We start from the raw sequence: 26753 nt of genomic DNA, 5'->3' as shown, positions 1-26753 counted from the left end.
CTAATATAGCTACAATATAAATTATAATTACATTGTAGCTATTTTAGGATTAATATTTATTTTACAGGCAACTTTGTAATTATTTTAACCAGGTACAATAGCTATTAAATAGTTAAGAACTATTTAATAGTTACCTAGTTAAAATAATTACAAAATTACCTGTAAAATAAATCCTAACCTAAGTTCTAATTAAACCTAACACTACACTATCATTAAATTAATTAAATAAAATACCTACAATTACCTACAATTAAACCTAACACTACACTATCAATACATTAATTAAATACAATATCTACAAATAACTACAATGAAATAAACTAACTAAAGTACAAAAAATAAAAAAGAACTAAGTTACAAAAAATAAAAAAATATTTACAAACATAAGAAAAATATTACAACAATTTTAAACTAATTACACCTACTCTAAGCCTCCTAATAAAATAACAAAGACCCCCAAAATAACAAAATGCCCTACCCTATTCTAAATTACTACATTTCAAAGCTTACCAGCCCTGAACAGGGCCCTTTGCGGGGCATGCCCCAAGAAATTCAGCTCTTTTGCCTGTAAAAAAAAACATACAATACCCCCCCCCCAACATTACAACCCACCACCCACATACCCCTAATCTAACCCAAACCCCCCTTAAATAAACCTAACACTAAGCCCCTGAAGATCTTCCTACCTTGTCTTCACCTCACCAGGTATCACCGATCCGTCCTGGCTTCAAAATCTTCATCCAACCCAAGCGGGGGCTGGCGATCCATCATCCGGTGGCTGAAGCGGTCCAGAAGAGGCTCCAAAGTCTTCATCCTATCCGGGAAGAAGAGGCGATCCGGACCGGCAACCATCTTGATCCAAGCGGCATCTTCTATCTTCATCCGATGACGACCGGCTCCATCCTGAAGACCTCCAGCGCGGATCCGTCCTCTTCTTCCGACGACTTCCCGACGAATGACGGTTCCTTTAAGGGACGTCATCCAAGATGGCGTCCCCTCGAATTCCGATTGGCTGATAGGATTTTATCAGCCAATCGGAATTAAGGTAGGAATATTCTGATTGGCTGATGGAATCAGCCAATCAGAATCAAGTTCAATCCGATTGGCTGATCCAATCAGCCAATCAGATTGAGCTCGCATTCTATTGGCTGTTCTATTGGCTGTTCCGATCAGCCAATAGAATGCGAGCTCAATCTGATTGGCTGATTGGATCAGCCAGTCGGATTGAACTTGATTCTGATTGGCTGATTCCATCAGCCAATCAGAATATTCCTACCTTAATTCCGATTGGCTGATAGAATCCTATCAGCCAATCGGAATTCGAGGGACGCCATCTTGGATGACGTCCCTTAAAGGAACCGTCATTCGTCGGGAAGTCGTCGGAAGAAGAGGACGGATCCGCGCTGGAGGTCTTCAGGATGGAGCCGGTCGTCATCGGATGAAGATAGAAGATGCCGCTTGGATCAAGATGGTTGCCGGTCCGGATCGCCTCTTCTTCCCGGATAGGATGAAGACTTTGGAGCCTCTTCTGGACCGCTTCAGCCACCGGATGATGGATCGCCAGCCCCCGCTTGGGTTGGATGAAGATTTTGGAGCCAGGACGGATCGGTGATACCTGGTGAGGTGAAGACAAGGTAGGAAGATCTTCAGGGGCTTAGTGTTAGGTTTATTTAAGGGGGGTTTGGGTTAGATTAGGGGTATGTGGGTGGTGGGTTGTAATGTTGGGGGGGGTATTGTATGTTTTTTTTTACAGGCAAAAGAGCTGAATTTCTTGGGGCATGCCCCGCAAAGGGCCCTGTTCAGGGCTGGTAAGGTAAAAGAGCTTTGAAATGTAGTAATTTAGAATAGGGTAGGGCATTTTGTTATTTTGGGGGTCTTTGTTATTTTATTAGGGGGCTTAGAGTAGGTGTAATTAGTTTAAAATTGTTGTAATATTTTTTTTATGTTTGTAAATATTTTTTTATTTTTTGTAACTTAGTTCTTTTTTATTTTTTGTACTTTAGTTAGTTTATTTCATTGTAGTTATTTGTAGATATTGTATTTAATTAGTTTATTGATAGTGTAGTGTTAGGTTTAATTGTAGGTAATTGTAGGTATTTTATTTAATTAATTTAATGATAGTATAGTGTTAGGTTTAATTGTAACTTAGGTTAGGATTTATTTTACAGGTAAGTTTGTTATTATTTTAACTAGGTAACTATTAAATAGTTCTTAACTATTTAATAGCTATTGTACCTGGTTAAAATAATTACAAAGTTGCCTGTAAAATAAATATTAATCCTAAAATAGCTACAATGTAATTATAATTTATATTGTAGCTATATTAGGGTTTATTTTACAGGTAAGTATTTAGCTTTAAATAGGAATAAGTTATTTAATAAGAGTTAATTTATTTCATTAGATTTAAATTATATTTAACTTAGGGGGGTGTTAGTGTTAGGGTTAGACTTAGCTTTAGGGGTTAATACATTTATTAGAATAGCGGTGAGCTCCGGTCGGCAGATTAGGGGTTAATGTTTGAAGTTAGGTGTCGGCGATGTTAGGGAGGGCAGATTAGGGGTTAATACTATTTATTATAGGGTTAGTGAGGCGGATTAGGGGTTAATACGTTTATTATAATAGCGGTGTGGTCCGCTCGGCAGATTAGGGGTTAATAAGTGTAGGTAGGTAGCGGTGACGTTGTGGGGGGCAGATTAGGGGTTAATAAATATAATATAGGGGTCGGCGATGTTAGGGCAGCAGATTAGGGGTACATAGGGATAATGTAAGTAGCGGCGGTTTACGGAGCGGCAGATTAGGGGTTAAAAATAATATACAGGGGTCAGCGATAGCGGGGGCGGCAGATTAGGGGTTAATAAGTGTAAGGTTAGGGGTGTTTAGACTCGGGGTACATGTTAGGGTGTTAGGTGCAGACGTAGGAAGTGTTTCCCCATAGGAAACAATGGGGCCGCGTTAGAAGCTTAACGCTGCTTTTTTGCAGGTGTTAGGTTTTTTTTCAGCTCAAACAGCCCCATTGTTTCCTATGGGGGAATCGTGCACGAGCACGTTTTTGAGGCTGGCCGCTTGCGTAAGCAACTCTGGTATCGAGAGTTGAAGCTGCGTTAAAAATGCTCTACGCTCCTTTTTTGGAGCCTAACGCAGCCTTTTTGTGGACTCTCAATACCAGAGTTATTTTTATGGTGCGGCCAGAAAAAAGGCAGCGTTAGCTACGCGGGTCGTTACCGACAAAACTCTAAATCTAGCCGTAGAAATGGCATTTAACAATCACAGTCTTAAAATCTTTGATTTTATTTCATACTTGCATTTTTGTGATTTAAAGTTACAGTAGTTTCATCTTCATCAACGCGATTTCTATGAGCAATTGCATATTTGTAAGCAGGATTTAATAGTTTAATAGACCCTCTTGTTTGTTGGTAATCGAGATCAGTTGCACAGATTTTTACATTTACAAAAGATGCCTCAACAATTTTGTTTTGAAAAAGTTCAATTTAAAGTTTCTAGAACCTCTCAACGGCTTTTTTCCTAAAGTAATAGATATTCGACAGTGAGGTTTGAAACTTTTGGAAATATTTTATACTTCTTCACTTAGAGGTTTCCCTATTTATAGAGTGAGAATTATTAAAATCCTGTTTTAGAAGGTGAGATAAGTTGTGGTTACTTTATACTCAAAATTAAAGGAACATAAAACCCCAAATTTTTCTTTCATGATTCAGATAGAACATACATTTGTAAACAACCCCAATTCCAAAAAAGTATGGACAGTATGGAAAATGCAAAAAAACAAACACAAAGAGTTATTTGAAAATTCAATTCACCCTGTACTATATAGAAAACACATTATTTCATGTTTAACTTTATGAATTTAATGTATTTTTAAAAATATACACTCATTTCAAATCTGATGACTGGAACACGTTCCAAAAAAGTTGGAACAGGGACAATTTAGGACTAATAGCGATGTGACAAGTTGAAATAAGAAGGTGATGTGAAACAGGTGAGGATGAGTCGAGGCTCGCCAATCTGCATCAGCAAATAATCCAACACTTTGAGATCATCCCCCAAAGACAAATCGGTAGGATTTTGGCCATTTCACTTTCTTCAGTACACAATATAATTAAAAGATTTAAGGAATCCGCTCAAATTTTGGTGTGTAAAGTGCAAGGCTGAAAACGATTTCTGAATGCGCATGATCTCCAATCCCTCAGACGTCACTATCTCAAAAACTGTCATGAGTCTGTAGTAGATATTGTGACATGGGCTTGCAAATACTTTGACAGTCAACACCATTCGCTGCTGCATCCACAGATGCAAGTTAAGGATTTCCTATGCAAAGCAGAAGCTAAACATCAACACTGTCCAGAAGCGCTGCCGACTTCTCTGGGCTCAGTCACATCTGAGATGGACAGTGGCACAGTGGAATTGTGTTTTGTGGTCCAAAGAGTCAACATTTCAAATAGTTTTTGGAAAAAACAGCCATCATGTTCTCCGGGCCAAAGAGGAAATGGATAATCCAAGTTGTTATTAGTTTTAGGTTGAAAAGCCAGCATCTGACAGGGTATGGGGGGTGTCAGTGCCCATTGTTTGGGTAAGTAACTTTCACATCTGTGAGGGCACCATTAAAGTAGAAAAATATGTATACATTTTGGTGCAACAAATGCTGCCATCCAGACGTTGTCTTTTCCAGGGACGTCCCTGCATTTTCAAGCAGAACAACACCAAACCCCATTCTACCTGGATTACATGCACATGGTTGCGTAAGCAGAGAGTGCGGGTGCTAGCATGGTCTGCCTGCAGTCCTGAAATGTCTCCTTTTGAGAATGTGTGGCACATTATGAAGTGCAAAATAAGGCAACGAAGGCCCCATACAGTTGCGCAGCTAAAGACAGCTGAAGACATGCATAATGGATGAATGGGGGGAAATTCTGCATGCTAAACTTAACCAACTGGCTTCTTCAGTGCCCAAAATGCTTAATAAGTGTTATTAAAAGAAAAGGTGATGTTACACAGAGGTATGACTAAGGGGTTAAATTCCCGAAATGTTGCTGTATTATGATTCCTAAATAAAGTATTTATATATTTTAAGTGCTGGTAACTCACTGTTGATTATAAGCTTTGTGAGTATAGCAGTCATACTCTGTCACGTCGTGCACTTTACAGCGGTACTGATAATCCCAACGCTTTGGAGGTTTATTACACAGAGGTAAACAGTCAACTGTCCCAACTTTTTTAGAGTGTGTTGCAGCCATCAGATTTGAAATGAGTGTATATTTTCAAAACTACATTAAATTCACAAAGTAAAACATCAAATACTGTGTTTTCAATATAGTACCGAGTGAATTGAATTTTCAATTGACCCTTTTTGTTTTATTTGCATGTTCCATACTGTCCCAACTTTTTTCAGAATTGGGGTTGTATTACTAAATTCGATTCATTCTCTTGGTATCCTTTCTTGAAGGAGCAGCAATGTACTACAAGGAGTTTGCTGTACACATTGGGTAAGCCAATCACAGGAAGCATATATGTGCAGCCATCAATCAGCTAGCTCCCAGCTCCTGAGCCTACATAGGTATGATTTTCAACAAAGGATACCAGGAGAACTAAGCATATCAGATAATAGAAGTAAACTGGAAATGTTTGCCCTGTGTATTGAACCTCTAGCAGCAGCAATCAGGAATAATACAGCTATAGCAGGTATAAGACTGAAAATAAAATAGCATTATTTTTATTATTATTGTTACTATCTTTACCTGTGATTTATTTTATAATTTCCAAATTTAGTGTGTTGTCAGGATATAAATTAAATAACGATAAATGTGAGGCCCTAGCAATAAAACTTAGTTTCATTAATTACTGTAACTAAGTTTTAATTTCCTATAGGCTAAATATATCTAGGGATCTATTTATCTCCTAATATTAACTCTTTATATAACCTTAATTACAAACATTGTTTAGATATTTAAAATGAGACATGGCTAAATGTTCCAAATACAATATATCTTTTTATGGACGTATTGTGATATCAAAAATGTCCACCCTCCCAAAGCTTATCTACTTGTTTAGGTCACTTAGTTAAAATAAATTATTTAAAAAATATACAGAAAGAGATATTAGCATTTATTTGGAATCATAAGAAACCAAGGATTCACCGATGGTAAAGAGCTGGAAGGGATGGGAGTACTAGATCTAGAATATTATTACTATGCAGCTCGATTGGCACAAACCACACTCTGGAATAACAGTGAGAATCATATTAGTCGGGTAGATCTGGTGGTAGATATGATCATGGTCCAGCCAATTTATAAATAATTATGGACTGACGATGCATAGACCATCAACTTGGAGATCTTTTGTAGAGATCACACCCTCTCTAAATCTATCGGATTGAGTGGTTCATAAATATTCTTAATTAAGTGAAGTTTCTGAATCCACTCCCCTAGTTTTCTATTCTTCCTCTATTGACCCAATCACACAAGCTAAATATAATATTGTACTCTGAGTGACTCAGGACAGTCTAATTGGTACCATTAATTTTAGTTGTGATCACAGGTTAAAGAGGTTTTAAAAGGGGATAAGAAGGGGAATAAGATGTTCCTTAAATTATTATGCACTGCGAAAATGAGAATTAAACAATGATATTAGGGCTTTACCCTTACTTTAACTATATGAATCTCTCTAATAAAATATCTTATACAATTAAATGGGAAGCAGAACTCAAAACAGACTTAGATTTAACAAAATGGGCATCCATGTTGAGTGCTAATATCCAAAAAAACTTACTTTAAGGTAGCATACAGATGGTACCTTAATCCCACTAGACCAGGGGTGCCCACACTTTTTTGTGTTGGGATCTACTTTTCAAATGACCAGCTGAACGAGATCTACCAATGGGCCAACTCCTAAGCTTACATTCCTGTTTTTTCAATTAAAGATACCAAGAGAATGAAGAAAATTTGATAATAGGAGTAAATTAGAAAGTTGTTTAAAATTGCATGTTCTATATCTGAATCATGAAAAAAAAAAAATGTGTGTTTTATATCCCTTTAAGTTTGCATGATTTAACAACACATGTATGTGCAAAAGCATAAAGCTAGAACATATTAATCCTGATGGCAAAAGTAGCACTGACTTTAAATTGGGTTAACATGAGCAACTCCTTGTGCCATGTTACAAAGCACTGCATTCAAATTACTGCTACTGACCCCCTTTACTTTGTGCCGCGGGCTTGGCCTGATATGACCCAGTGAGGCTTACACAAATAAATTTCAATAGTGTGCCATGCAGACCATTTCTTACTGGGTCAACACGTTCATTTGCCAGACGTCAATCAGACTTGTTCCTTTAACATATCATAGCAGCCTCCACCTTTAATTTTTCAATCTATTGACGCTTACCCTCCTAACTATACTATACTGTAATATCCATTGGGAAAGTACTCACTGAACCATGCTTTTGATAGGCCAATTGTGTTGTCATTCAATCATCTACATTGATTTGTTGAATTCGATGTCCCTCAAGATTTAATCCTGTATCACTTTTCATGTCCAACCATCAGACTATTTAATGACCCGCCCCTTCACACACTGCAGTAGAAAAAGTGGTATCCCTTGCAACCATACTTTACTCACGCCCCAGTGTTGAGATTGTGTAACTTGACCACATAATTTTGATCACATCGGCCGTGATCTACCAGCAGCGCCTTCACGATCTACTGATAGATCACGATCTACCTATTGGGCACCCCTACACTAGACTATATAATACAGAACAAGGGAGATAAATAGTCTGCTTTTGAGGATGTGGGGAACAGGGAACATATCTATATATGTGGTGGGATTGTATTAATGTCTAAGAGCTATGTAAGGAGGCTTCAAAGTTACTAAGCTTCATACTAGAAAAATATATCCAACTTACATCTTTGCAGGCTTAGTTATACCAGCCCTTGAAGGGCCTATCCAATGCTATAAATAAATTGGTAGCTAAGGTAAGCACAGCAAAAATAGGATTGAGCTCTCATCCTATTGGGTGTTCCAATCAGCCAATAGGATTGAGCTCTCATTCTATTGGCTGATTGGAACAGCCAATAGAATGACAGATCAATCCTATTGGCTGATTGGAACAGCCAATAGGATTTTAGCAGCTCTAATGCCTATTGGCTGATTGAAATCTTTCAGCCAATAGGAATGCAAGGGACGCCATCTTGGATTGCGTCACTTGCATTGAAGAATCAGTATACGGCGGCAACCGTATGAAGAGGATGCTCCGCGCCGGATGTCTTCAGGATGGACCCGCTCCTCACAGACTGGATGAAGATCGAAGAGGCCGTCTGGATGAAGACTTCTTGCCGCATGGATCAGGACTTCGCCGGCTGGATGGATCCTTCAAGCGGAACTTCAACAACTGTAAGTGGATCGTCGGGGGTTAGTGTTAGGTTTTTTTATGGGTTTTTTGGTTGTGTTTTATTTTTAGATTAGGGTTTGGGCAATGTAAAAGAGCTAAATGCCCTTTTAAGGGCAATGCCCATACAAATGCCCTTTTAAAGGCAATGCCCATACAAATGCCCTTTTTAGGGCAATGGTTAGCTTCAGTTATTTTAGATAGTTTTTTCATTTGGGGGGGTTGGTTAGGTGGTGGGTTTTACTGTTTGGGGGGTGTTTGTATTTTTTTACAGGTAAAAGAGCTGATATATTTGGGGCAATGCCCCACAAAAGGCCCTTTTTTAAGGGCTATTGGTAGTTTATTGTAGGCTAGGTTTTATTTAATTTTGGGGGGGCTTTTTTATTTTGATAGGGCTATTAGATTAGGTGTAATTGTTTTTAATTTTTGATAATTTGTTTGTTATATTTCATAATTTAGTGTTTGTTTTTGTAATTTAGTTTTTTTGTTTTGTGATTAGATACTTTTTGTAATTTTTAGAGTAGTGTTAGGAATTGTTATTGTGTAGTTTAGTTTTATTGTTTTATTTAATTGGTAGTTAGTTTAATTTTAGTTTCATAATTATAATAGTTTAATTGTTAGTTTAAAATACATTTTGTAAATTTGACAGGTAAGTTTTAATTTAATTTAAGATAGGGGAATTTAAATTTTAAAATAAAGTTAGGGGGTCGTTAGGTTTAGGGGTTAATAGTTTATTTTAGTATATACCGTTGTTGGGGGCTTTCGGTTTAGGGGTTAATAGTTTATTTTAGTTTATTTCGTTGTGGGGGGCTTGCGGTTTAGGGGTTAATAGGTTTATTATAGTGGTGGTGTGGGCAGACGGCAGATTAGGGGTTAATAATATTTAAATAGTGTTTGCTATGCAGGAGGGCGGCGGTTTAGGGGTTAATAGGTTTATTATAGTGGCGACAATGTCGGGCAGCGGCGGAATAGGGGTTAATACATTTTATTAGTGGCGGCGATGTCGTGAGCGGCAGATTAGGGGTTAATGAGTTTCTTATAGTTAAATAAAGTGACCGCACCACCCAGTGTTATAAACTCTCTATTATGCTCAGGGACGGGATAAAGTCTGGTCCTAGACTAAATAATAATATAATACCCAAAGATCCCAGCCACTGAGTCTTAGAATTAAATGAAGAATTGTAATTTTTCAACAAAGAACACAATGCAGTGTAGTCTTTCACACTATGCAATAATAACATGGATTGGAGAGGCGTTCGATGAAAGTTCATTAAAAGTGTGTGGATTTGAATGAACTTTCATCGAACACCTCTCCAATCCATGTTATTATTGCATAGTGTGAAAGAAAATTGTGTTCTTTGTTGAAAAATTAAAATTCTTAATTTAATTCTAAGACTCAGTGGCTGGGATTTTTGGGTATTATAGAGTTTCTTATAGTGTTTGCTATGCGGGAGGGCCTCGGTTTAGGGGTTAATAGGTAGTTTATGGGTATTAGTGTACTTTTTAACACTTTAGTTATGAGTTATATGCTACAGCTTTGTAGCGTAAAACTGATAACTACTGACTTTAGATGGCGGTACGGATCGTGTCGTTATAGGGTATAACGCTCACTTTTTAGCCTCACCGCAAAACTCGTAATACCAGCGCTATGGGAATCCCATGAAAAAACGAGTGTGGGACTGACATTGCATTACAGGCTAAAAGGTGTTCTGTACAGCTATACCGAGAAGACTTGTAATGGCTGCGGTGCTGTTTTAACGCTGAAAATGCCATATTTTCAGCGCTACAAGCCGCAACACAAAACTCGTAATCTAGGTGAAAGTTTCTTTCAAAAAAAAAAAAAGAAGTAAATTATTTAAAAGTGCATGCTCTATCTGAATCACAAAAGAAAAATGTGGGGTTTCATATCCTTTTAATATTGTGCATTGTTCTTCTTGATTTTAGATTAAAAAAAATCAAAATGGAAAACTTTTTTTTTAATGAAGGACCAATGAATTAAAAAAAACTTTAACATATTAAAAGTTTGAAAAACATCATTGATCAAACATGTCAGGTATACTGTAAACCCATCATGTCCATATACAGAAGGCATTCATATAGTTCAACAGTAATCATTAACAACCCTCTATCCAATTGGAAAGAACACACACAGAGGCATATTTAAGAAACGTCTTGCGGACCTGATCCGACAGTGCGGATCAGGTCCGCAAGACATCGCTGAATGCGTAGAGCAATACGCTCTCCGCATTTAACATTGCACCAGCAGCTCTCAAGAGCTGCTGGTGCAACGCCGCCCCCTGCAGACTCGATCGGGATGAATTGTTGCGATTCCTGTCCGCCTGCTCAGAGCAGGCGGACAGGGTTATGGAGCAGCGGTCTTTGTGACCGCTGCTTCATAACTGCTGTTTCTGGCGAGTCTGAAGACTCGCCAGAAACACGGGCCCACAAGCTCCATACAGAGCTTGATAGATAGGCCCCACAGACTCCAATAACCCAATGCAACCATTATCAGGAGTGAAGTTAGGGGAAAATGAGGATCTAACCTTGTGTGAGTTAAGAATCTCTGCTGTCTTTGACTCCACAAAGATTGTGATTACTTTGTTAAAGAAAAAGGCCAACATATTCTGTAAACGAGAGACGTTATAAATAAGTCTTATTATCAAACAAAAAAATATATTTAGTTATATAATTAGTGCAGCCCCTATAAACATATTATTATCACAATAATACAGGCAGTAAGTTTACGAAAACATATTAATTTACCCAAAAATAGAGAATAAATTTAGCAATTTATATAAAAAACTTTATTAGAATAAGAGTAATTCACCTCAAAACATTTCAATATAGCAGGATATGGATAAAGCAATATATGGGCTGTTCTCATTGGAAAAAAAAAACAATATATAGATTAGAATTGACCCCATTATTTGTAGCCTAATTTTTAAAATAATATACAAGGCTTGGTCAGAAAACTTGCATTTTCTCCAGTTTTAATTTTTTTTCCTGAATTTGTTTTTCCAATTTGTGAACATATGTCCAAACCTAATACACATAGTTCCAGATTATCAAAGGTTTCTTTGAGGTCTGTTTAAGAAGTTCATTTTTGAAATATCAAAAAGTTAAAAGAGTTCAAATTGCTTTCAAAATATCTTTTCCAGTGTTTCTGTGTTCTTGCCAATAACATATATAGTTGCATGAGGTTCACGATACATGATATCTTGTACATTAACCAAGATCCGCTAGCAACATGGAAAAATACAATAATTTTAACAGAAACACGCTTGAAAAACAGTTTATCTAAATGTTTGTAATTGTTAAATATTTAGGTGTTTTGGGTAGTGCCATCACCAGGATTTCCTTATTTGGAGGGCACTTGGAGGTTAACTGATGTTGTGGGTGGAGCCACAATGGGGAGGTTAGGAGGTCTGTCTGCAAGGTCAGAGCTTTCCGTGGGTGAGTGGGTGGGTGTATACTACATGATTAAAGTCTGTTTAAATGAAACGTTGTGGATCTTTGTCTTTGATACTATGAAATAAATAACTTTCAGCTAGATTACGAGTTTTTAGCGCTATAGGGAAATTAACGACCGCCACAAAAGCGGCGTTATTTCACCTCCCTATAGCGCTGCTATTACAAGTTTACAAAAATCAGGCTTGTACGGGCGATATGGTTTCATTGAGCTCCATACCGCACCCAAATACAAAGCGCTGCTTTGACGTGCTCATGCACGATTTCCCCATAGACATCAATGGGGAGAGCCGGCAAAAAAAAGCCTAACACCTGCGATCGCGGAAATAAAAGCTCTGTAACGCAGTTCCATTGATGTCTATGGGGAAAGAAAAAGTTATGTTTAAACCTAACACCCTAACATAATAACCACGTCTAAACACCCTAACATAATAACCACGTCTAAACACCCCTAATCTGCCGCCCCCGACATTGCCACATTTTTTTAAAGATTTTTTGGGTGTGTTTTATTTTTAGATTAGGGTTTGGACAATGTAAAAGAGCTAAATGCCCTTTTAAGAGCAATGCCCATACAAATGCCCTTTTTAGGGCAATGGTTAGCTTCGGTTATTTTAGATAGTTTTTTATTTTTTTTACAGGTAAAAGAGCTGATATATTTGGGGCAATGCCCCACAAAAGTCCCTTTTAAGGGCTATTGGTAGTTTATTGTAGGCTAGGTTTTTTTTTATTTTGGGGGGGCTTTTTTATTTTGATAGGGCTATTAGATTAGGTGTAATTCTTTTTTATTTTTGATAATTTGTTTGTTATTTATCATTTAGTGTTTGTTTTTGTAATTTATTTTTTTGTTTTGTGATTAGATACTTTTTGTAATTTTTAGAGTAGTGTTAGGAATTGTTATTGTGTAGTTAAGTTTTATTTAATTGGTAGTTAGTTTAATTTTAGTTTAATAATTATAATAGTTTAATTGTTAGTTTAAAATACATTTTTTAAATTTGACAGGTAAGTTTTAATTTAATTTAAGATAGGGGAATTTTAATTTTAAAATAAAGTTAGGGGGTCGTTAGGTTTAGGGGTTAATAGTTTATTTTAGTATATTCCGTTGTGAGGGGCTTTCGGTTTAGGGGTTAATAATTTATTTTAATTTATTTCGTTGTGGGGGGCTTGCGGTTTAGGGGTTAATAGGTTTATTATAGTGGTGGTGTGGACAGACGGCAGATTAGGGGTTAATAATATTTAAATAGTGTTTGCTATGCAGGAGGGCGGCGGTTTAGAGGTTAATAGGTTTATTATAGTGGGGAAAATGTCGGGGAGCGGCGGAATAGGGGTTAATACATTTTATTAGTGGCGGCGATGTCGGGAGCGGCAGATTAGGGGTTAATGAGTTTATTATAGTGTTTGCGATGCGGGAGGGCCTCGGTTTAGGGGTTAATAGGTAGTTTATGGGTGTTAGTGTACTTTTTAATAATTTAGTTATGAGTTATATGCTACAGCTTTGCAGCGTAAAACTCATAACTACTGACTTTAGATGGCGGTACGGATCATGTCGTTATAGGGTGTAACGCTCACTTTTTAGCCTCACCGCAAAACTCGCAATACCAGAGCTATGGGAATCCCATGAAAAAAGTTCATTTTTACGAGTGTGGGACTGACATTGCATTACAGGGTAAAAGGTGTGCTGTACAGCTATACTGACAAGACTTGTAATGGCTGTGGTGCTGTTTTAACGCTGAAAATTCCATATTTTCAGCGCTACAAGCCACAACACAAAACTCGTAATCTAGGTGAAAGTTTCTTTTAAAAAAAAGAAAAAAAAAAAAAAGAAGTAAATTGTTTAAAAGTGCATGGTCTATCTGAATCACAAAAGAAAAATGTGGGGTTTCATATTCCTTTAATATTGTGCATTGTTCTTCTTGATTTTAGATTAAAAAAAATCAAAATAGAAAACTTTTTTTTTAATGAAGGACCAATGAATTAAAAAAAACTTTAACATATTAAAAGTTTGAAAAACATCATTGCTCAAACATGTCAGGTATACTGTAAACCCATCATGTCCATATACAGAAGGCATTCATATAGTTTAATAGTAATCATTAACAACCCTCTATCCAATTGGAAAGAACACACACAGAGGCATATTTAAGAAATGTCTTGCGGACCTGATCTGATAGTGCGGATCAGGTCCGCAAGACATCGCTGAATGCGTAGAGCAATACGCTCTCCGCATTTAACATTGCACCAGCAGCTCTCAAGAACGCCGCCCCCTGCAGACTTGCGTACTTGATCGGGTTGAATTGTTGCGATTCCTGTCCGCCTGCTCAGAGCAGGCGGACAGGGTTATGGAGCAGCGGTCTTTGTGACCGCTGCTTCATAACTGCTGTTTCTGGCGAGTCTAAAGACTCGCCAGAAACACGGGCCCACAAGCTCCATACAAAGCTTGATAGATAGGCTCCACAGACTCCAATAACCCAATGCAACCATTATCAGGAGTGAAGTTAGGGGAAAATGAGGATCTAACCTTGTGTGAGTTAAGAATCTCTGCTGTCTTTGACTCCATAAAGATTGTGATCACTTTGTTAAAGAAAAAGGCCAACATATTCTGTAAAGGAGAGACGCTATAAATAAGTCTTATTATCAAACAAAAAAATATATTTAGTTATATAATTAGTGCAGCCCCTATAAACATATTATTATCACAATAATACAGGCAGTAAGTTTGGGAAAACATATTAATTTACCCAAAAATAAAGAATAAATTTAGCAATTTATATAAAAAACTTTATTAGAATAAGAGTAATTCACCTCAAAACATTTCAATATAGCAGGATATGGATAAAGCAATATATGGGCTGTTCTCATTTTTTAAACATTGGAAAAAAAAACAATAAATAGATTAGAATTGACCCCATTATTTGTAGCCTAATTTTTAAAATAATATACAAGGCTTGGTCAGAAAATTTGCATTTTCTCCAGTTTTAATTATTTTTCTTGAATTTTTTTTTCCAATTTGTGAACATATGTCCAAACCTAATACACATAGTTCCAGATTATCAAAGGTTTCTTTAAGGTCTGTTTAAGAAGTCCATTTTTTAAATATAGTTGCATGACGTTCACGATACATGATATCTTGTACATTAAACAAGATCCGCTAGCAACATGGAAAAATACAACAATTTTAACAGAAACACGCTTGAAAAACAGTTTATCTAAATGTTTGTAATTGTTAAATATTTCGGTGTTTTGGGTAGTGCCATCACCAGGATTTTCTTATTTGGAGGGCACTTGGAGGTTAACCGATGTTGCGGGCGGAGCCACAATGGGGAGGTTAAGAGGTCTGTCTGCAAGGTCAGAGATTTCTGTGGGTGAGTGGGTGGGTGTATACCACATGATTAAGGTCTGTTTAAATGAAACGTTGTGGATCGTTGTCTTTGATACTATGAAATAAATAACTTTCAGCTAGATTACGAGTTTTTAGCACTATAGGGAAATTAACGACCGCCACAAAAGCGGCGTTATTTCACCTCCCTATAGCGCTGCTATTACAAGTTTACAAAAAGCAGGCTTGTACGGGCGATATGGTTGCATTGAGCTCCATACCTCACCCAAATACAAGCACTGCTTTGACATGCTCGTGCACAATTTCCCCATAGACATCAATGGGGAGAGCCGTCAAAAAAAAAAGCCTAACACCTGCGATCGCGGAAACAAAAGCTCTGTAACGCAGTCCCATTGATGTCTATGGGGAAAGAAAAAGTTATGTTTAAACCTAACACCCTAACATAAAAACCACGTCTAAACACCCCTAATCTGCCGCCCCCGACATTGCAGCGACCTACATATTGTTATTAACCCCTAATCTGCCGCCCTTAACATCGCCGCCACCTAAATAAAACTACTAACCCCTAATCTGCCGCTCTCGATATTGCCGCCACCTACATATAGTTATTAACCCCTAATCTGCTGCCCCTAACATTGCCGCAACCTAAATACACTTATTAACCCCTAATCTGCTGCCCTTAACATCGCCGCCACCTACATTACAGTTATTAAACCCTAATCTGCCGCCCCAATGTCGCCGCTACTATACTAAAGTGATTAACCCCTAAACCTCTGGCCTTCAACATCACTAACACTAAATAAATATATTAACCCCTAAACCTAACCCTAAAGTAACCCTAACCCTAACGTAACCCTAAACCTAAGTCTAACTCTAACCCTAACACCCCCTAACTTAAATATAATTAAAATAAATCTAAATAAACCTTACAATTATTACCTAAATAATTCCTATTTAAAACTAAATACATACTTACCTGTAAAAAAAATCTAAGCTAGCTACAATATAACTAATAGTTATATTGTAGCAATCTTAGGTTTTATTTTTATTTTACAGCTAAGTTTGTATTTATTTTAACTAGGTAGACAAGTTAGTAAATAGTTATTAACTATTTAATAACTACCCAGTTAAAATAAATACAAAGTTACCTGTAAAATAAAACCTAACCTGCCTTACACTAAAAACTAGCATTACAATAAAATAAAATAAATTAAATTATTAAAATACAATTTTCTAACTTACAAAAAAATAAACACTAAATAACAAAAAATAAAAAACAAAATTATCAAAAATTAAAACGAATTACTCCTTATCTAATAGACCTATCAAAATAGTAAAGCCCCACCAAAATAAAAAACCCTAGCCTACACGAAACTGCCAATGGCCCTTAAAAGGGCCTTTTGTGGGGCATTGCCTCAAAGAAATCATCTCTTTTACCTGTAAAAAAAAAATACAAACACCCCCCCAACAGTAAACAGCTTTCATCCTATTAGCTGATTGCAACAGCCAATAGGATTTTTTCCCTTTTAATTCCTATTGGCTGATAGAAATCTTTCAGCCAATAGGAATGTAAGGGACGCCATCTTGGATGACGTCACTTAAAGAGAACCTTCATTTTTCAGCGACGACCATAAGAAGAGGATGCTCTGCGCCGGATGTCTTGAAGATGGACCTGCTCCGCGCCGGATGGATGAAGATAGAACTTGCCGTCTAGATGAAGAATTCTCGCTTGGATGAGGACTTCGCTGGATGGATGAAGATAGAACATGACGTCTGGATGAAGACTTCTTTCCACTTGGATGAGGACTTCGCCGGCTGGATGAGAATGGATGTCCGAACTTCGATAACTGTAAGTGGATCGTCGGGGTTAGTGTTAGGTTTTTTTTAAGGGTTTTTTGGGTGGGGTTTTTTTTTAGGTTAGGGTTTTGGGCAATGTAAATAGCTAAATGCCCTTTTAAGGGCAATGCCCATTCAAATGCCCTTTTCAGGGCAATGTTTAGCTTAGGTTTATTTAGATAGATTTTTATTTGGGGGGTTTGGTTGGGTGGGTGGTAGGTTTTACTGTTGGGGGGTGTTTGTATTTTTTTTTACAGGTAAAAGAGCTGATTTCTTTGGGGCAATGCCCCGCAAAAGACCCTTTTAAGGGCCATTGGCAGTTTAGTGTAGACTAGGGTTTGTTTGTTTTGGGGGGGGGGGCTTTTTATTTTGATAGGGCTATTGGATTAGGAGTAATTCATTTTTATTTTTGATAATTTCATTTTTTTATTTTTTGTAATTTAGTGCTTATTTTTTTTGTACCAGTAATTTAGTAAATTGTATTTTATTAATTTAATTTATTTCATTTTATTGTAATGTTAGTTTTTAGTGTAAGGCAGGTTAGGTTTCATTTTACAGGTAACTTTGTATTTGTTTTAACTAGGTAGTCAGCAAATAGTTAATAACTAGTTACTAACTAGTCTACCTAGTTAAAATAAATACAAACTTACTCGTAAAATAAAAATAAAACCTAAGCTAGCTACAATATAACTATTAGTTATTTTGTAGCTAGCTTAGTTTTTTTTTACAGGTAAGTTTGTATTTAGTTTTAAATAGGAATTATTTAGTTAATTAATGTAAGATTTATTTATATTTATTTTAATTATATTTAAGTTAGGAAGTTAGGGGGTGTGAGGCTTAGGGTTACGTTAGGGTTAAGGTTAGACGGGTTAGGATTAGGGGTTAATATATTTATTTAAGTTGCGGTTTAGTGGTTAATAGGTTTATTATAGCGTTGTGGGCGGACGGCAGATTAGGGGTTAATAATCTTCAAATAGTGTTTGCGATGCGGGAGGGTGACGATTTTGGGGTTAATAGGTAGTTTATGGGTGTTTGTGTGCTTTTTAACACTTTAGTTATGAGTTTTATGGTACAGCTTTGTAACGTAAAACTCATAACTACTGACTTTAGATGACAGTACAGATCTTGTCAGTATAGGGTGTACCGCTCACTTTTTGGCCTCCCAGGCAAACTCGTAATACCGGCGCTATGGGAGTCCCATTGAAAAAGGACTTTTTTAAAAGTGCGGTACTTGACGTTGCTTGACGGCCAAAAAGGTGTGCGGTACACCTATACCTAAAAGACTTGTAATTGCGGCGTTATGAAGCATAACGATGCTTTTTCACTCAGAAGGCAAAACTCGTAATCTAGCTTATAGCGAAGCAATTTTGATGCTGCTGGACCTTGTTTCTTTCTGTGGGTGAGGTCAAGCAGAGTTGTGAGGAACCTGGGCAAAGTGTTGGTGGGCAAATAAGGACTAAATTGAAAGGGAAATTCTTCTAATGCTTTTGTTCTATAATGTTTTGAATGCATATTGTGATGCTGCTATCCTACACAATGGATCTGCTCCTATGACTGAAAGATGAATAGTTACAAGATTGCTCCATTGATTATAATAGAGAATAAGTCACAACTTGTGAGATATTAGTTTCACAAATGAGTTTAACTGAATCTAGAAAATAGAGTCCCACTTCAGAAAGGTACTAGTATATACATATATATTTCATAAAATGTAATAATTTAAATCAGTGAGTTCCAACTTCCTAACAATCGAGGGCAGCAGATCGATATTTTAAAATCCTTTATGGATATTAAACACACAAAGATATATTTTCTCAAAATGTCTAGTGCCACATGGCCAGATTTAAAGGGACGCTAAAACAATTTTTTTTTCACGATTCAGATAGAGCATGCAATTTTAAGCAACTTTCTAATTTACTCCTATTATCAATTTTTCTTTGTTCTCTTGCTATCTTTATTTGAAAAAGAAGCCATCTAACCTAAAGAGCCAGCCCATTTTTGGTTAAGAACGCTGGACAGCACTTGTTTATTGGTGGGTGAATTTATCCACCAATCAGCAAGAACAACCCAGGTTGTTCACCAAAAATGGGCCGGCATCTAAACTTACATTCTTATTTTTCAAATAAAGATACCAAGAGAATGAAGAAAATGTGATAATAGGAGTAAATTAGAAAGTTGCTTAAAATTGCATGCTCTATCTGAATCACGAAAGAAAAAATTTGGGTTCAGTGTCCCTTTAACCCTTTAGTGACAGCTGACGTACCAGGTACGTCATGCATTAACTAACAGTTAATGACAATGGACGTACCTGGTACGTCAGTTGTCTAAGAGAGTGCTGGAAGCGATCGCAATCGCTTCCAGCAGCTCTCAGGGTATTGCAGTGATGCCTCCATATGGAGGCATCCTGCAATACCATTTAGAAGACTCCGATGCAGAGAGAGCCACTCTGTGGCCCTCTCTGCACCGGTAGCGATGGTGCCGGTTCGTTGGTGGGTGGGAGAGTAACAGGGAGGCGGGTGGGCGGCCCATCGCTACCCGGCATCCGGTTCCTAGAAGTGCAATGTGCACGCCGGGTGCTGGGAGCGTGCGGGGGCGCGCGTGCGCGTGCATGTGTGCACGTGCATTAGCTGGCACTGATACACTGACACCAATGAGGAGGGAAGAGGGGGGGGGGGGAAATATATTTTTTTAAAATAATATAAAAGGATCTGGGAGGGGGAGGGGGATAGGGGTATTGTGGGGGGCTGCTACACTACAGAAAAAAAATAAAAAAAAAGCAAAATAACAACAAAAAACACTTGTTTTTGGGGCAAATTGGGTACTGGCAGGGGGGGATCATGGAGGTTGGGGCTAAGGCAGGAGTCCATCACAGCTAAAATATTTTATTTTTTTTATAAAAAAAAAAACTCCTTTTATTTAGTACTGGCAGACTTTCTGCCAGTACTTAAGATGGCGGGGACATTTGTGGGGTGGGGGAGGGAAGAGAGCTGTTTGGGAGGGATCAGGGGGTGGGATGTGTCAGGTGGGAGGCTGATCTCTACCCTAAAGCTAAAATTAACCCTGCAAGCTCCCTACAACCTACCTAATTAACCCCTTCACTGCTGGGCATAATTTACGTGTGGTGCGCAGCAGCATTTAGCGGCCTTCTAATTACCAAAAATCAGTGCCAAAGTCATATAAGTCTGCTATTTCTGAACAAAGGGGATCCCAAAGAAGCTTTTACAACAATTTGTGCCATAATAGCACAAGCTGTTTGTAAATAATTTCAGTGAGAAACCTAAAATTCTGAAAAATGTAAAGTTTTTTTTTTATTTGCTCGCATTTGGCGGTGAAATGGTGGCATAAAATATACCAAAATGTGCCTAGATCAATACTTTGGGTTGTCTTCTAACAAAAAATATATACATGTCAAGGGATATTCAGGTATTCCTGACAGATATCAGGGTTCCAATGTAACTAGCGCTAATTTTGAAAAAAAGTGGTTTGGAAATAGCGAAGTGCTACTTGTATGTATGGCCCTATAACTTGCAAAAAAAGCAAAGAACATGTAAACATTGGGTATTTCTAAACTCAGGACAAAATTTAGAAACTATTTAGCATGGGTGTTTTTTGGTGATTGTAGATGTGTAACAGATTTTGGGGGTCAAAGTTAGAAAAAGTGTGTTTTTTTCCATTTTTTTCCTCATATTTTATTATTTTTTTTGTAGTAAATTATAAGACATGATGAAAATAATGGTATCTTTAGAAAGTCCATTTAATGGCGAGAAAAACGGTATATAATATGTGTGGGTACAGTAAATGAGTAAGAGGAAAATTACAGCTAAACACAAACACAGCAGAAATGTAAAAATAGCCATTGTCATTAAGGGTAAGAAAATTGAAAAATGGTCCGGTCATTAAGGGGTTAAGTAATGCTGCAGGGTACTCTCTATGTGCTGATTTTACTTTCAGAGGGCTCATTTGAGTTTGCCCACTAGCTAGAAGACCGCAAAGCACATATATGTATTTATGCTTTTTCCTGAGACAACAAAAACTATGACACACATATATCGTTCTACTTTTTCCCTGGGGCCGCAAAAACTAGTGCAAAGGACCACATGTGGCACAGGGGCTGCCAGTTGCCCATCCCTGATTTAAATCATTCAGAAGTCTTGCTGGATCACTATATATTATACATCTAAAAATAAATTGTACGATTCAATAACAAACAATGTGTGTGTTTTATGCACTATTCTTTCTTATTATAGAATGCTCCAGACTTTTCCATAATTGTGCTTCAAGCTTCCTGCAATCCTACTGGAATCCATATTCCAAAAAGTGTTTGGGTACAAATTGCTGACATAATGAAGGTAAGGTGCATTTTTCTCTAGTCAAACAAATAAATAAATAAATAAATAAATAAGAATTGAAGGAAATAATAATTCTGTTCTTTTCAGAATATTTGTTCAACTATTGAGCAGCCTAAAAGGGACTTTATTAATTTTTTTTAAATACGTTTTTTATTGAAGTGCATCAAGAAGTATACAAACCATATGTAAAACAAAGGTAACATTGTACTGTGTTACATCAAACAAATGTACCAACATTGAGAACTTCCCACAATGTTCAATATAATTATAAATATAAAAAATAAATTTCCAATATCTTAAAGCAAAATATATAGGTCTGAGAGGAACTGTAAATAGTTTGTCCTTCATACCAAACAGCTGCAGTTCAAGGTCATTCATTCCCCAGCACAGCCTGTCATCCTTGTTCTTCCTTGGCTTCGGTTACACAATCCACAGTTTGACTGGGCTGAAGGACAACTGGCCTCCTGTTTCCACCCCTGCCTTGCTAAAGTCACTCCTCTGCTCCGCATTCCCATAGCCAGCATCCAGACTCCTTCAACCATGCCTTCAGTATATACAGACTTCGCAGATGTGTTTGAGAAAAAAGAAGCTGACTTGCTGCCACCCCACCGTCTTTATGACTGCAAGATCGACCTCTTTCACGGAGCCCCACTTCCTAAAGGGAGGACGTATCCACTCTCCAAGGCTGAAACCAAATCCATGGAGGAGTACATCCAAGAGACCCTAGCTAAAGGTTTCATTCACCCTTCCTCCTCTCCGGCTGGGGCAGGCTTCTTTTTTGCCAGTAAGAAGGTGGGCTTAGACCCTGCATCCACTACAGGGCCTTGAACAACATAACCATCAAGAATCGCTATCCCATTCCATTGATCACTGAACTGTATGACTCACTCCAGGATGCTCGCTTTTTCACCAAGTTGGGGCATACAATCTGATATGTATCTTTGCAGGCCACAAATGGAAGACCGCCTTCAACACAAGATCTGGGCATTATGAATACCTTGTAATGCCCTTTGGGCTGTGTAATGCCCCTGCAGTCTTCCAGGCATTTGTCAATTATGTCTTCCATGATCTCATGATCTCCTCAACCACACTGTCATCGTCTATCTGGATGACATCCTTGTTTTCTCTTCCACTTAAGAGAAGCATCATAGACATGTGAGACAGGTACTTAAACGTCTCAGAGACAATTCTTTGGTAGCCAAGCTAGAAAAATGTGAGTTTGATCAAGTTCAGATCCAACTCCTTGGTTATGTCATCTCGAAGGAGAGTTTTGCCATGGATCCTGCTAAACTCACCACAGTTCTAGAATGGCTTCAACCTACATCGTTAAAGGAATTACAGAGGTTCTTGGGGTTCTCCAATTATTACCGCAAGTTTATAAAGAACTTTTCTCAAACAGTAGCTCCTCTCACTGAATTGACAAAATGGAACAAAGACTGTAAACATTGGCCTCCCGAAGCCATAAATGCCTTCTCTTGTCTGAAAAAGGCCTTCTGTTCAGCTCCTGTGCTCCGCCATCCTGATCCTGACCTGCAGTTCACTTTAGAGGTTGATGCCTCCGAGATAGGGGCTGGAGCAGTTCTAACCCAAAGGGATCCTTTGACTTCAAAGTCACACACTGTAGCCTTTTTCTCTAAACGCTTTACTCCTGCTGATAGGAATTACGATGTGGGTAATAGTGAACTCCTAGCCATTAAGATGGCTTTGACTGAATGGCGTCATTGGTTAGAGGGCACCGCCAATCCCATTCAGATTCTCACCGAGCACAAGAATCTGACATACCTAGAGACTGCTCATCGACTCAAGCCTGTACAGGCCAGGTGGGCCTTGTTTTTTTCTCATTTAAACTCTGTGGTCTCTTATCTTCCTGGGACCAAGAACAAGAAGGCGGACGCCCTTTCCAGTCAGTTCCCTCACCCAAGTGACTCCTCTGAAGCTCCTATTGAACATATCATACCCCCGTCCTGTGTGGTTGCTCAACTAAATACCATCCTTATGCAAAGATTGCAACGTGCCCAGTCTAGTAAACCTCCTGAAGCCCCCTTGGCCTCCGATATCCTCTTTGTACCTCTGAACTTACGCACCCCTGTGCTAGCCTGGGCTTATGATAGCAAATTCTCAGGACATCCTGATTTGACTAGGACTTTCAAGCGTCTTTCCCAACATGTATGGTGGCCTACTATGAATTCAGACACTCAGGATTATGTGAAAGCCTGCACAACTTGTGCTGCCAACAAAAAACCCAGATCCTTGCTTCCTGGCTTGCTCCAACCATTGTCCATTCCCAAACAACCATGGACACACATAACAATGGACTTCATTGTGGACCTTACTCCTTCTGAACACCATACAGTTATCTGGGTTGTGGTGGATCGCTTTTCCAGACTGGATCATTTCGTACCCCTAACCATACTGCCTTCTGCCCAAGAATTATCGTCTTTTTTCTCTTGCATGTGGTACAACTTTATGGCACTCCTTTGAATATCGTTTCCGACAGAGGTCCACAGTTCATCTCTACCTTTTGGAGAGGCTTCTGCAAGTTGATCAGAACTACTGTTTCTTTGTCTTCTGGCTACCATCCTCAGACCAATGGACTAACTGAGAGAGTAAAGCAGGATCTTGAAGCCTACCTTAGAGCCTTTGTCAACGCCCACCATACCAACTGGTCTGAGTTTTTACCCCTAGCTGAGCTGGCAAGAAACACTCATTGGCACTCTTCTCTTCGATGTTCTCCATTTCAAGCTGCAGCCGGGTATCAACCTTGTGGCTTCCCTCTTTCTGCTCAGTCCACTGGGGTTCCTGCTGCAGACCGACACGTCACTGGACTCACCACTCATTGGCAATGTATTCGCTCTCAGCTACGTTCAGCTGTCTCTAGATATAAAAAGTTTGCTGATCGTCATAGAGCTTCTGTACGTGCCATCCCAGTGGGTGAATGTGTTTGGGTCTCTACTCGACATATTCGTCTGCGTCAACCCTGTCAAAAATTGGGGCCTAGGTTTATAAGCCCTTTCAAGGTCCTGAAAAGACTGTCTCCTGTTGCTTACAAAGTAGCCTTACCCAAAACCCTGCATATACACCCAGTCTTCCACATATCACTACTCAAGCCTTACATCAAAAATAGATATACCCGGCTCCAAACTCCTTCTCCTCCGCTCCTGGTCTGTGGTGACCCTAAATATGAGGTAGCTAAGATCCTGGACTCCAGCTACAGGTGCAGACAACTGCAGTATCTGATACACTGGAAGGGTTACTCTGTGGCAGATCGTTCCTGGGTTCCTGCCCGTGATGTGCATGCTCCATCTTTGGTCTCCAGATTCCATGCTGCTCATCCTTTGAGGCCAGTTCTGGTTCCCAGAGGGAACCCTTGAGATGGGGGCTATGTCACACCATGCCGCTCTAGCCATTGCTAGGGGCGCAGCGTCTCCTTCCATGCTCATTGCCAGGGGCTGTGTTTGGTCCGGATGCGTGCGGCGCTAACGTCATTGCCGCAAACTCCTCTCTCCTGATGCCTGTCCGGACGTCTGTGGCGCAAATTCTGTGCCTATGTAAGCTTATTTTAAACAATCTATCACTGCCCAAGTATAGGTGTTACTTTGTGTGCTCCTGGGTGTGATTGATCGTTTCTACTTATTGCCTTAATGTGTTTGAACCCTGCCTGTCTGACTACTCTGCCTGCTATACTCCTGAATTGCTGGATTGATATGCTGCTGCTGAACTCTGCCTGTCTGACTACTACCCGTTTAACCCCTAAATTGCTGGACTGATATATTGCTGCTGAACCATGCCTGTCTGGCTACTCTGCTTATTAACCCCTGTTGTTCTGGATTGCCTCTTTGTTGCTGAACCCTGCCTGCCTGACCATTCTAGTGGTGTGCCCTTGGACTGCTTTACTGTTGCCGAATCCTGCCTGTCTGACCATTCCAGTGATTTGCCTTGGACTGTTCTGTCGTTGCCACTGGGGACTGTCCTGCCTGTGGTGAGTGCCGTTCTCCTCATCTTACTAACTTTCTCTGCTCTGGGATATTCCCTATCATTCCGGCTCGATGCCGGAATAACAAGACTACTGGCAGAGTTTGGTCTGATAGAGGAGTATCCCACGAGCATTACACCATCAGACCAATTACCTCCATACATTGAGCCACTGATCGCCAAACAGTAGACTGAAGAGAGAGAGGCAAGAGGAGAGAATTTTGGATTTTCTGACCTCCATCAGAAAAATTTTCATAGATAGGGAATCTATTATGGTCGCTAAGAAAACCACCCTTGCAGCTGGAACAAGGGAATGTAGAAAAGACAACAAGATCTCTGTATGAAAGTTTGCTTGTTGAAAAGATGGCACCTGAACCAATATGTCATCCAGGTATGACGCTACTGCAATTCCCTGAGACCTGATCACTGCAAAGAGAGCCCCCAGAACCTTTAAGAAAATTCTGGAAGCTGTGGCAAGGCCAAACGGAAAAACCACAAACTGAAAGTGTTTGTCTAGAAAGGCGAATCTCAGGAATTTGTGATAATCACTGTGGATGGGAACATGAAGATACGCATCCTTCAAGTCTAATGGCACGAATGGTTTCCATTTTGAAGGACGGTACCCTAAGAAACTTGTTGAGGCACTTTAGGTCTAAAATGGGTCAAAGAGTTCCCTCTTTTTTTGGGAACCACAAACAGATTTGAATAGAATCCTAGACCCGTTCCCTTACTGGAACTGGAACAATCACTCCCAGGGAGGAAAGGTCCTAAACGCAGTTCAAGAATGCCTCCCTTTTTACCTGGTCTGCAGATAATATTGAGAGGTGGAATCTGCCCCTGGGAATTCTATTTTGTAACCCTGAGATACTATGTCCACAGCCCAAGGATCTGGGACATCTCGTCTCCATGCTTGACAAAACAGGGAAAGTCTGCCCCCCACTTGATCCAATCCTGGACCGGACACAGACCCTTCATGCTGACTTATACTAAGCTGAGGGTTTCTTTGATTGCTTCCCCTTATTCCAAGACTGATTGGGCTTCCAAGAAGACTTGGACTGCTCCTGCTTTGAAGAGGAAGACTTTTGACCTTTGAAGTTACGAAAGGAACGAAAATGACTTTGACGTCCTTTGAGTCTGTTCTTCTTGTCTTGCGGTAGAGAAGACGGTTTTCCACCCGTAATATCAGAAATTATTTCTGCCAGACCAGGTTCGAACAAGGTCTTACCCTTGTAAGGAAGCATCAGAAGCTTGGACTTAGAGGTAACATTAGCTGACCAAGATTTTAGCCACAATGCCCTGCGGGCTAGGACAGTGAAGCCAGGCATCTTGGCTCCCAGTCTAATAACTTGCATGTTTGCATTAGAAATAAAGGAATTGGCTAGTTTGAGAGCCTTAGTCTT

The 26753-nt window shown here is 38.9% G+C and overlaps 1 protein-coding gene across 1 annotated transcript in view; it reads left to right on the top strand.

Moving 5' to 3' along the window:
• Positions 1–26753, top strand: part of LOC128664610 (aspartate aminotransferase, cytoplasmic-like) — a 231497-nt gene that overhangs the window by 74814 nt on the left and 129930 nt on the right. The window contains exon 6 of the mRNA XM_053719426.1: positions 21280–21381. Within this exon, the coding sequence (XP_053575401.1) occupies positions 21280–21381 (102 nt within the window). The remainder of the gene's footprint in view (positions 1–21279; positions 21382–26753) is intronic.

Source organism: Bombina bombina, chromosome 6 (genome assembly GCF_027579735.1).
Source record: "Bombina bombina isolate aBomBom1 chromosome 6, aBomBom1.pri, whole genome shotgun sequence".
NCBI lineage: Eukaryota > Metazoa > Chordata > Amphibia > Anura > Bombinatoridae > Bombina > Bombina bombina.
This window is presented reverse-complemented; position numbering and strand designations above follow the sequence as displayed.